The 12463-nt window shown below is 42.4% G+C and overlaps 1 protein-coding gene across 1 annotated transcript in view; it reads right to left on the bottom strand.

Moving 5' to 3' along the window:
• Positions 1–12463, bottom strand: part of PTPRG (protein tyrosine phosphatase receptor type G) — a 716833-nt gene that overhangs the window by 30468 nt on the left and 673902 nt on the right. The window contains exon 15 of the mRNA XM_083356115.1: positions 2308–2399. Within this exon, the coding sequence (XP_083212241.1) occupies positions 2308–2399 (92 nt within the window). The remainder of the gene's footprint in view (positions 1–2307; positions 2400–12463) is intronic.

Below are 12463 nucleotides of genomic sequence, written 5' to 3'. Positions count from 1 at the left end.
CTCTGCTGGTTCCATTGTTGAATCTCTCTTATAATTAAAAGTCACAACTAATATTTCCATACTCCTCAGGGTTTCTTTCTTTCAATGTCTGATAAAAAAACATTTTCAATCACACAGAAAGGACGACAGGAACAGGACATTTTAAACTTATCTGCAGGGAAAAAATTACATATAAATTTACTACTTCTTTTCAAGATATGACTTTTTTCAGAATGACCACATCATTGAAAAATAGTCTAAAATATAGCAATGTAGACTATAGGCGTATGGAGTTGGCTCTTGTTTCATAGGGATGCCTTAAAAACACGCTATTTAATTCTTCTACAAATTCATTTTAACTTTATCATTCTGATAGGCTTTGGGGTTAAAATTTCAATTATAAAATGTACTAACTTTCCCTTTGGTGGAAATTTGCAATTCAAAAAGCCAGACAGGCAAACAATCAAAGGCAGCATTGGTCAATAAACATACTGAACAGTATTAGGTATGTCCATTGTCCAAAGCACACAATGACTATCCCCCTTTTTTGTTAATGGCAGTGATTTCAGACACAGCTGAAGCAAAGTTTCCAGAAGTGTAGCTGATTACTTTGAATAATTAAATGGTGTCACAACCAGCTGTGATGAATTGGACTGGGGTCTCAATTCATAAATAATTGAGGAGACGAGACTGCATTTGATCAGTCCTATCAACTCCTGCTCTCCCGAGGATAAATGTTGGTCCTGAATACCACCAACATTGTTAAATAACTCAATGTTCCTGTTCAGTCATCCAGCCAAGAGTCAATTTGACTAAATCACTTTTAACACCTTGCACAGCCGCTGTCCTCATGAATACAAAATGCTCATGAGTGGCACAATAGGATTTTTCCCTATTATTTGGGGGTTGGTGTGTAAATTATGAGACAATGCAGCCAATGCCTAAGCGAATAAGCAAAAACCTTCAGGAATATGCTTGAGAGGATCATGTTGAAGAAGATGCTTGCTGCCTTGTTTGTACAAGACTGAACACAGAAATGCTCCTTATCAAACCAACAATCTTGTAACAGCCGTTTATGTGTAAGTGTAGCTGCTTTTTATGATTTAATCACGGCCCTTTTAACACCTAATTATTAAAATATGTTGGGCCCTGAAACCATATTTCTCCCTCTGGTCCTGAGAGAGATGACACAACAGCTGCATGCTACTTTTGGCTGTGAGACCTCAACGATCCCTCCTTCTTGACAGCTATTTCTAAGCCCAATTGTGCTGAAAAGAACACAGTATTCAGAACGATTAATACTGGCTTTTGGAAAAACTGTTTTTGCTGATTAGAGCCTGAGTCTGTCACTGTCATTAAGCATGAAGCTGTGTTTATCTAAGCCACATGATTTTATAAACCCAGGGAGCACATGGAGTCAGATGAACACACAGCTGCAGCAGGCACTTGTGTTTCAAAGCTGTAAATGTGTTCAACATGCATGGCCTTGGTTTTGATTGCTGATGGTCAGTGCCATATCATAGTTATCATACTATTGGTATTAAATTATTCCAGATTTTTTTTCCTTGAGTGAGATGCAGCTTTTTCAACTTTCTCAACTTCCAAACATTGTGGTTTAATACATATTATCAGACAGAATTGACTGATCATTCATTCATTCATTCATTCATTCATTCATTCATTCATTCATTCATTCATTCATTCCATTTATATAGGTATTATGGTAGCTCCAGCACCGGTTGTATAATGTCATGCCAGCACAGATGCCACATTTTTACTTCTCTGAGTCTCATAATCTCTTGAAAATTCTTTCAAAAGAATGTGCCCTCAGCAAGATGATTCTGCTTGCATCACACCCAAAGCACTTTCTTCTTTGGCTGAGAGATGAACGTTGCTAGATGCCAGCTCCCTTGCCCACCTGATCTCTCCACTGATACTCTCCAGGTTTTTCCAATAAAGGAGAATATTGTAGCTCAGGGTTGAAATGAGGGGTTCTTGGTGCTCTCCGAGCTTGGTTGTTTTCTTACAGATGTTTCATTACCCAAACTACAGTAGGTAACACCATCAGTGCATCAGTGATGATGTTACCTAGTAATGAAACTTCTGCAAGAAAAACAACCAAGCCCAGAGAGCTCCAAGGACTCCTTCAGTGTTTCTACTTCCCAATCAAAAAGTGTAGTGGCACGAGAGAGTTACAATCTTAAAATAAGTTCTCTGAAGTCAATGGAATTTATTTCAGAGTAGACATTTTGGACTCTTCATAGAATTATAACCAATCACTTATATACTGAAAAGGAGTTTTCTGTTCTAAAAGCTTGCAACACATACCTCAAAATCTTCTGAAAACCCATGCTGGTTGTTGGCATACAATTCACCGATATGCTTCACAAACTGTTTGACAGGAATAGCTTCCATGTCATCTGCAAAGTGAAAAGGAAAAAAAAAAAGATTCATTCCACTGTTTATTTTTTTACCAACAAGGTTGATGTTTCCTCTATATCTGTTTATTACTTATCAATAATATGTTTATAAATATCTTTTAATCTGCATTCTCAAGTGAAATCAGCCCAATATATCATTCAGATTGTCTTACCATTTCCTTTAGCTCAGGAGTCAGGAAGCTGCAGCTTTCCAACATTGTTGGGCTGTAACTTACAACTACCAATGTCTTTCATCTAGCGTCATGCTTGCATGGACTGCTGGGAGTTGCAGCTGAACAGCATTTAGAACAAGGGTATCCAACCTTAGTCACTTTAAGGCTTATGGGCTCATGCTGGCTGAGGAATTCTGGGAGTTGAAGTCCACAAGTCTTCAAGTGGCCACGGTTGGACACCCCTGATCTAGAAGAAATCCATTCCTGCTTTAAATTTTGACAACATTAATAAATTTACTGCCAAAGTTCTCTGTGAGTGAGATGGGAAATACCTAAATTTGACAAAATAAATAAATAAATAAATGTCATGGCTCTGTTGTGTCAAGACAGGCTGATTGTAGAGAGCCCATTTTGTTGTATAAATATTTTGCTCAGTTGGATTTGTGTTTTCATTGGAATATATTTTGTAATTTGCCTAATCGCAGTCAATGCTAATAAAAACAGGACAGACTGCCTTGTTTTTGATGAACAAAAACAAGTGAGGTGTCTGTGTTTCCTTACTTTGGAATGTGTCTTGAAGGGAAGAGCAAGACTTTTTGGGATGAATATCATTTAATGATGCCATCACACAAATAATGTACTTTGGGTCATTTGGAAGATGACATCATTATGCAAGTGGGTTTACTTTTTGGTGTAGCATGATGCATGTGAATGTGATCACTAAACAAGGCAAAGATACTTTCTTTTTGACTTAGTGGAATGATTCCAAAGCATGATTGGTTGCTGCCTTTTGTTGCAAATTTTTATTCCCATTAACTTCACTCTGTCTCATGTAAACTTCACTGATCCTTACTCTGTTTCATTATATTCTATGCACCCATATTTTTTTCTCTCCACTATAAAATATTTTGCTTTTATTCTTATTTTTTGCAATAATCATTCTCTTACACGCATTTTTCTCCTCCATTAACTCTTTTACTTCATCATTCCACAAGGCATCTTTTTAATATTTCCATTAGCGTAACCTCACAGGCTTCTAGGGCATTTTGAACGATAATTTCTTCACTCTCTTCCACGCATCTCCCATATCCATTCTCCTTACATCCACTTTCCATTCATTAATCCGGATGGATTAATCTACCCTTCTATTTATTGCTATGCAGGCCTCATTTTTCTTCTTTCACCGATTTTCTGATCTTCTCCCGAATTCATTCTTGAGTCTATTAAAACCTGATCTGTTCCATATTTAGAATCTCTCTGCATTCTTAGATCCATTATTAATTACTTTTCCATCATAAAAAGTGAAATCAAATTAAACCATGGATCGTGTTTTGTGGATTTTGAGATTAATGAGTTTGTCATTTTTAGACTATGAATTTGAAAATCTTCCTTTTTTAAGCAAATGCCACAAATCAACCATTCTTATTTTTTTTTGTTTTCCAAAAAGCCCCAATAATTTCTGCTGTGCTCTTTCCTCTTACTTCCACCCACTCATTCATATCAAATAACAGAATTTCTTTTCATTTTTATTATTTATTTATTTATTTGTTTTTATAAACCGCCCTTCTCCCGAGGGACTCGGGGCGGTGTACAGAATAAGGTAGGTATACAGAATGAACAATAGTGAAAAAAAACAATAGTAAAAAACAAACTGGGACCCCAATTAGAGTTATCAGGCCAGGCCGGACTGCTGGAACAGGTAAGTTTTTAAGTCGCGCCGGAAGGTGCGGAGGTCGGGGGCCATCCGGATTTCGGTTGGTAAGCTGTTCCAGAGGGCTGGCGCACCCACTGAGAATGCCCTCCCCCTGGGGGCCACCAGACGACATTCCTTGAGCGGTGGCACCCTGAGGAGGCCCTCTCTGTGGGAGCGCACAGGACGGTGGGGTGCTGACATTGGCAGAAGGTGCTCCCGTAGGTAGTCCGGACCCATGCCATGTAGGGCTTTGTATGTCATTGTTAGCACCTTGAACTTCACACGGAAGGCAACTGGAAGCCAGTGCAGCGCACGGAGGAGAGGTGTGATATGGGAGTATCGGGAGGCTCCCAAGAGTGTCCGTGCCGCTGCACTTTGCACCAGTTGAAGCTTCCGAGTGGATCTCAAGGGCAGCCCCATGTAGAGAGCGTTACAGTAGTCTAGGCGAGAGGTCACAAGAGCATGGGTGACTGTACGTAAGGCGTCCAGGTCCAGATAAGGCCGTAATTGGCGAACTAGTCGAACCCGGGAGAAGGCCCCCTTGGTCACAGCTCCTATGTGATCTTCCAGGGAGAGCTGAGAGTCAAGGAGGACTCCCAGGTTGCGGGCCCTATCAACAGGGGGTAGTAACTTGTCCCCGATGTTAAGGGATGGGATGTTCTGAGTATCCTGGCTTGCCGGTACGTACAGCCATTCAGTCTTGTCCGGGTTCAGTTGAAGCCTGTTTCTCCCCATCCATTCCCGGACCGCTTTCAGGCAGCGGGACATCACGTCGAGGGCATCACTGATGTTGTTTGGAGTTGAGATGAAAAGCTGGGTGTCATCAGCATACTGATGGTACCCTACTCCAAAGCTACGAATGATCTCGCCCAGCGGTTTCATGTAGATGTTGAACAGGAGAGGCGAGAGGACCGACCCCTGAGGGACTCCGCAAGCGAGAGCCCTCGGGGTCGACCTCTGTCCCCCTGCCAGCACCGACTGCGAGCGACCCTGGAGAAAGGAGGAGAACCAACGCAGAACCGTGCCTCCCACTCCCAGTCCCCTGAGGCGTCGCAGCAAGATACCATGGTTGATGGTATCGAAAGCCGCCGAGAGGTCTAATAAGACTAGGACAGAGGAATGGCCCCTGTCCCGGGCTCTCCAGAGATCATTTATCAGAGTGACCAATGCCGTCTCCGTGCTGTAGCCCGGCCTGAAGCCCGATTGGTACGGGTCTAGATAAACCGCTTCATCCAGGATCTGAGGGAGTTGGTGCGCCACCACGCTCTCAACAACCTTCGCAAGGAAGCGAAGATTGGAGACTGGACGAAAGTTATTCAATGAGGATGGGTCCAAGGTGGGCTTCTTGAGGAGAGGTCTCACTACCGCCTCCTTCAAGGCGGTGGGGAAGTGACCCTCACTCAGAGAAGCAGAGATGACCGCCAGGAACCAGCCTCGTGTCCCCTCTCGAGCCGCATAAGCCAGCCAGGAAGGGCACGGGTCCAGTAAGCATGTGGAGGAGCTCAACCTCCTCATAATCCTGTCCACTTCCTTAGGAGTCACAGGATCAAATTTATCATTTTTATGCCAAATGCTGCATAGTGTTTCTCGAAATTCAGTCCTATGTCTTGATTCATCAGTATTCATCTTTGCCCTTTCTGTTAGAATCTCCTTCCTTCCTTCCTTCCTTCCTTCCTTCCTTCCTTCCTTCCTTCCTTCCTTCCTTCCTTCCTTCCTTCCTCCCTCATTTCATTTCATTTCTGACTTCACAAATTGACTAAATAAATAACTTTCAGAATGTCTCCATCTAATATGCATTTATTATGAGGGCAATAATATGGGAAAACATGCCTTCCTAATAATAGCAAGGCTCTTATGTAAAAAAATAGGTCTTAATAATTTGTATTTCAGTACAACAAAATAATAAAGTTAGTCAAGTGCTATGTCATCTTTATGTAAACTAATTTTTGACACAGTGACTGAAAGATTAACAACTTTTCCAAATTTACATTACAGCTACTTTTGTACATTAGGGAATTTAAAACATGTTGGCTTTCTCAAAATGCTATTTTTTTCTGTCTTGTCTGACCTAACAATGGAATTGCCTCCTTTGCTGAGTGGTGCGTTGCAATGTTTCATGAGCATGCAAAATCACAAAATCAACTCTGACGTTTTGAAACATACAAGAATACGTCTATCTTCATGAAGTAGATGTTTAGCTATGTTTTGAGTAAGCCCACTGAGTTCAGTGAGACATGTTAGTCATGCTTGAAATTATATGGTATGAATTTCAATATATGTTTCTGTCAGTATTTTGCCTTTTTCATTGAATTCTTTTCTTTGCCTTTTAGCCTGAATTTATCTACTGAAGGCTTTTTTATTCTTTTTAGCCAGGACTCCACTGTAGGTGGAGTCAAAAGAGTCAATATGGTAGGCACAACTGTGAAATAGAAGCCACGCCCCTTTTTAAAACAATCATACCATCCCATTTACCCACCTTCCCTGAGGACACCCCTATTTACAACCAAACAGAATGCTGGAAATACATTATGTAACAGGGTCAAAACTTGTCCGTCTGCCAATCTGATAATTAATGGAACACTGATCAGAATGGAGCCAAATTGGATATAGGGAGACTTGGAAACAAAACAAAGTTCAGCTGGAAAATGGGCCAAAGACTGCAGAGAAAAATGATCCTGAATAAAATCCTAAACTGACATGCATCGGGCAATTGCTGTTAAAACCTCCTAACATGTCAGGAAAAATGTGGTTCAGAAATCATAACCATTTTAGTCTTCTGAAGAGATGAACAACATCCTACAATATCTAATAAAGAAACCGATTTGTTATTTTATTTGGGCAAGTTGTTTCTTCTCAGGGATTCATTAGTATCACAAACTAGCCCTACTATAAAAATCCAAAGGATGAAACAAATAGTTTTTATAAATGTATAAGACTCAGAACTATTTTGGTATTTTCCTCAACACTGTGCTAATAAATCCTTAAGTTGTGTCATTATGAATATAATGTAACCCTATTGTAAAATTAGCTTAAACATTAAATCTGATTGTTTTACTAAATATTAGGCCACATCATCTTTGCATAGCAACTGTGGTTCTGCCATTTACTAATCAAACAACCTGAATTTAACGAACTTATAACCAATTTAACTTAACCAATTTAACGAACTTATAAAGGCCCTTCTCCCTTATCTCTGAATGGACAGGTCACATACAAAGCAGTCTTGATAATAAATCCTGTGCAGGTCAAGATACAGTATGCTAGGATGGGGAAGTGACCAGACCCAGATTGAAAGCCAATATAGAAAAGTAAGTCCCTTTGTATTTACAAAAAAATATAAAGCTCACCCATTTAAGACTCCAACACTGGAAGTTTTTAAGAAGAGACTGGACAGCCATTTGTCTGAAATGGTATAGGGTTTCCTGCCTGAGCAGGGGGTTGGACTAGATGACCTCCAAGGTCCCTTCCAACATTATTATAAAACTTTTATTCATTAAACATGAAACTCAGTCAAGTGAACACTCAAATTGACTGGCACTAATGGTTGACACGGGGTTGCTGCCAGCATCCTAGGTATCAACCAGGTATCTCCTTAAAATGTAAGATGTTCCGAGTAGCGCAGTTTTTTGTAGCTTTGCTGGAGTTATTGCAGGAAGCTGCAATTTCTTGATGTATTTTGCAAAGTTTTTGGACATAGTTCCCAGTGCACCGATGACAATGGGTATTATTATTATTGTTGTTGTTGTTATTATTATTATTCATAAATATACAATAAACTAATGAGAAATGGATTCATTCTGCTTAATATCTGGTCAGGCTGGGTGTTATTTTTGCTTTTCTTGAGCGTCTTCCTGAGTGGGCTAGACTATGTCCTGATGTGGAGCTGATGTACCTACTCCGGGTGTGTGTGTCAAATGTTGTGCTGCCTTCAACTTCTTGTAGGAGGCAGGTCTGGGATGGGAGACCAGCAGGCTGTGCAGCTTGGAGTAAAGTATTTTTTATTAGATCACTATAATAGACTGAAAGCTCTTTAACTAAGTGTGGGATGGAATAAGAACTGAAGTCAGTCTTCTGTGCTTGGGGTGGGTGGATGAGAATAAAGAGGGGGCTGACTGTTTAATGGAGCCTGTGTGTCTGGGCTTTGGCAAAGCCCTTGCCATACATTTGCAAACAAAGGGAGAGGGAGAGGAAAGAAGAGAAGTTGAAACTATGTAATGTATTTATTCTGATCGTGCCTTTATTATTATTATTATTATTTTTACAAATAACTCAAGTTGGCAAACACACCTAATATTCCTTCGTCCTCCTATTTTCCCACTCTGTGAGGTGAGTTGAGTGATTGGCCCACAGTCACCCAGCTGGCTTTTGTGCCTAAGGCAGGACTAGAACTCACAGTCTTCTGATAATTGGCTCAAAGTTACTCAATCAGCTTTCATGTCTAAGGTGGGAGTAGCACTCATAATTTCCTGGTTTCTAGCCTGAACATAGAGTATAGGATCACAGGGCTGTGTCCTATGTTCTGTGCATCAGGCTAGAATGAGTCTAATGGCCTTAACCAAACTAGGTGATGAAAAATTGTAGAACTGGAGACTCCTACGTTTTAAGTAACTAGTAAGACAATATTAAGGGACGCGTGGCTCAGTAGGTTAGGACACTGAGCTTGTCGATCAGAAGGTCGGCAGTTTGGTGGGTCGAATCCCGAGTGCCACGTAACAGAGTAAGTGCCTGTTACTCGTCCCAGCTTCTGCCAACCTAGCAGTTCGAAAGCACGTAAAAAAACGCAAGTAGAAAAATAGGGACCACTACGGTGGGAAGGTAACAGCGTTCTGTGTGCCTTTGGCGTCTAGTCATGCCGGCCACATGACCACAGAGACGTCCTCGGACAAGCGCTGGCTCTTCGGCTTTGAAACGGAGATGAGCACCGGCCCCTAGAGTTGGAAACGACTAGCACGCACGTACGGGGGAACCTTTACCTTTACTTTTTAAGACAATATTACCCATCCACCAATAGTTTTGGTGTCACAGCCAATATTTATAGGTGTTACATGATGACAGGCTTTGGTTGTGACTCAGGTAATGGGAAGACTTATTTTTTCAGCAGCTTGTTTTTTTGAGATCTTTTTCTTGGAGAATAGTAGATAGGTGATAAGTGTGCATCTTGAGGTGTTCCCATGATATGATTAACTGGGTCTATGAGCCAAAAAATTTGATCTTTTCAGGATCTTTTGGTATTCCCAAAGTATAGTCTTCCCCTTATCAAGCTAAATATATTCTGGGAACTGAGCTAATATGCCATTGGTATCATTGTGCTCTCGACAACTTCCTCTCCCAGAATTGCTGGCTGGGGAATTCTGAGAGTTGAAAATTGAAAATTCACACATCTTAATATTGCTGAGGTAGAACGACACTGCTCTAGAGGTCTGCAGTCTCTTGCCCAAGAAGAGGCGGAATGTAAAGGAAACGTATGAAATAATTAATCACAATTTCTTCCAATTAGGAAATAATCTAATATGCTGCCATGCCACAATGACCACGGAGGGATACGTTAATTACTGATGTTACACACAGGCTTTACCTTTAAATTACAAGGAAAGCATACAATCGGTCTGTAAATGAGAAATGGAATTCTTTCCTGAACAATAGCAAAAAGTGTAATTTATGCTATGTATTTAAAACATTATTTTTTAAAATATTTTCCTCTCGTGCTAAGGAAGAATCCTGAGAATAGTTTATATAGTTCAGTTCAATCAGGCTAGGTATCTGAACAATCACCATTTGCTCTACAAACAAACACATGTTTGTAGATCATGGCTGACTGACACAAAGTTTCTTGTAAATACTTCTTGGGGAAAAAAAATCTGTTCCTTAAAGTTCAAGCCAACTTTCTGTAGCCCTGTTAATGTGATCCCCATTATATCTGAGCCCCATTATCTCCTGGTCTATGGCCCTTCCTCAGGGATGATGGAAGTTGTTCAAAATAATTTGCAAGACCTTGGCAAAAGCCATTTAAGAAATTTCTTGCTTGCATCTGTTCAATTTTTGGGGTGGGGGGTGGGGGGGAGAAGCAGGGGAGAAAAACTACTAATATTAGGAAGCATTCTCAATGTTTAATGTATATTTTAAAAATGAAATTCCTTTGCCTTTTTGGAGAAGAGGAATGGCAGTACTGCTTTTCTTTTCTTTTTTCTTTTTTTTACTTCTATGATTAGCTAGTAAAATGGTAATGGAGGTGTCTAAAATGCAGCAATCTAAGAAATGAAAAAAATTAAAAGAGGGTTAATAAACGTTCAGCAAGGCTGCCATTCGGGGACAGTTTCTTTCCCCTAAGGCAGACATGTCAAACACAATGCCTGCGGGCCAGATCTGGCCTGCCATGTGGTTCCGTCTGGCCTGGGGGACCTGCTCTGGAAACAGCGAAAGACCGGCCTGCAGCACCTCAGACCTTGTTGGCTGGCACTGATCTACAACCTGGTGCCAGCCAACAAAGCCAGAACATGCTTAGCCTTAGATCCATGGGGCAGCCCTGGAACCAGGGATGGGCGCCACCACCCCACCCCCTGGGTGCACATACAAGAGGTAGTATGCAGGTTCTCCTGTCCGCACACCCAGGGGGTGGGGCAGAGGCGGCGGGGCAGCTCCTCGCTGGTTCTAGGGCTGTCCTGTGGATCTAAGGCTGAGCACGTTCTGGCTTTGATGGACGCTAACAGGTTTTCGATCAGCGTCACCCTCTCTCCCACCAGCACCTACATAGGCCGCTCGCTGACCTAGCCTCGCAGCCACAAGGCTTCCCCCTTTCACCGGCCCCGGCCCTGCCTGCGTGGGAAAGCAACGGTCAGCAGCAGCATGGATACCGGCACCACTGGCAATCTCTCCCCCTCTCATTTCCCTTTCCTGAGCGCGGAGGAAGTAAAGAGATGAGAATGAGAAGGAAAGAAGGAAGTGAGGGAGGGAGGAATGGGGAGGGAGGGAGGAAGGGAGGGAGGGAGGAAGGAAGGAAGGAAGGAAGGAAGGAAGGAAGGAAGGAAGGAAGGAAGGAAGGAAGGAAGGAAGGAAGGAAGGAAAGAGAGGCAACTTGGTTGGAGTTGCCCCAGTTCACATGGTTCTGCTTCAATCCTGGATCCATTGAGACTTCAGCTCAAAGGAGAAAGCAATATTGTGTTCTCTTTTGTCACAGACAGGACTTTGTTGGTGATCCAAGTTAACACTAGTATTCTTGCACTGTAAACTCTTAGGAAATTATCCCCTCCTTGTGTGTTGCAAACAGCCATTTCTTGTGGGGAAAGCAGGACAAAGCAGAGTGGGGGAAAATATTTTCCATTGCTATATTTCCAGTCTGAATTAGACCATGGCAGGGTCCCTGGAAGGAGAGCTCTTTTAGGGATTATGTATTAAAAGAAAAGCAACTAACTTACCTCTGTTCCTAAATGCTAAAGCTGTTGCACATAAAAACAGAGGAGCTCAGATCAGCTACCACAGCCACCATTTTGACAGTTTTGTTGTACTGTCGTCTGTGGTCACCCCCACTAAATGCAAGCATGGGATAAACTGAGCCTGGTTTGTTCTCAGTCTTTTAAGTGGCCACAGACTCCTAGCAAAAGTGGCGTCTGATCACAAGGTGAGGAGGCATCGAGAAATGTTTCCCCTTTTGCATTTGAGCATCGAAGAAGGGACAGGAAAAGAGAAAGGGTAAGAGGAAAGACAAACAAAAAGAAGGAAAGAGGGGAAGGAAGAAGAAGGAAAGGAGAATGAAGAGGAAAGGGAAAAGAAGAAAAGGGGGGAAGGAAGGAAGGAAGGAAGGAAGGAAGGAAGGAAGGAAGGAAGGAAGGAAGGAAGATTATAATGAGAGAGTGGGCCTCCCTCTGACCCACAAATTTTGCCCTCCCGCACACACCATGAGTATCTTGGCCAAGGAGAGCGAGCCAATCAGCAGCAGCCTTGAGGAGGAGGTAAGCGCAGCCGGGCGCTCCCTTGGGAAAGGCTGGACTGGGTGCTTGCCCTCCACTGCCCAGGGCTCCAGGTAGCCTGCATCACTGGGGGTCCTCTGCATGGCCTGAGAGGGACATCAAGGCTCCTCTGCTCACCCTGGTCTCGTCTTTCTCGGCTGAAGACAATGACCCCCCCAGGCCCACCCCTGACACCACAGGCATCCCCTACATGAGCGACGTTGAGCTGGCCACACCCACCTGGCCCCCCAAGGT

The sequence above is a fragment of the Vipera ursinii genome (genome assembly GCF_947247035.1).
Source record: "Vipera ursinii genome assembly, chromosome: 2".
NCBI lineage: Eukaryota > Metazoa > Chordata > Lepidosauria > Squamata > Viperidae > Vipera > Vipera ursinii.
The sequence above is the reverse complement of the archived record's forward strand: the minus strand, read 5'-3'. Positions and strand labels throughout refer to the sequence as shown.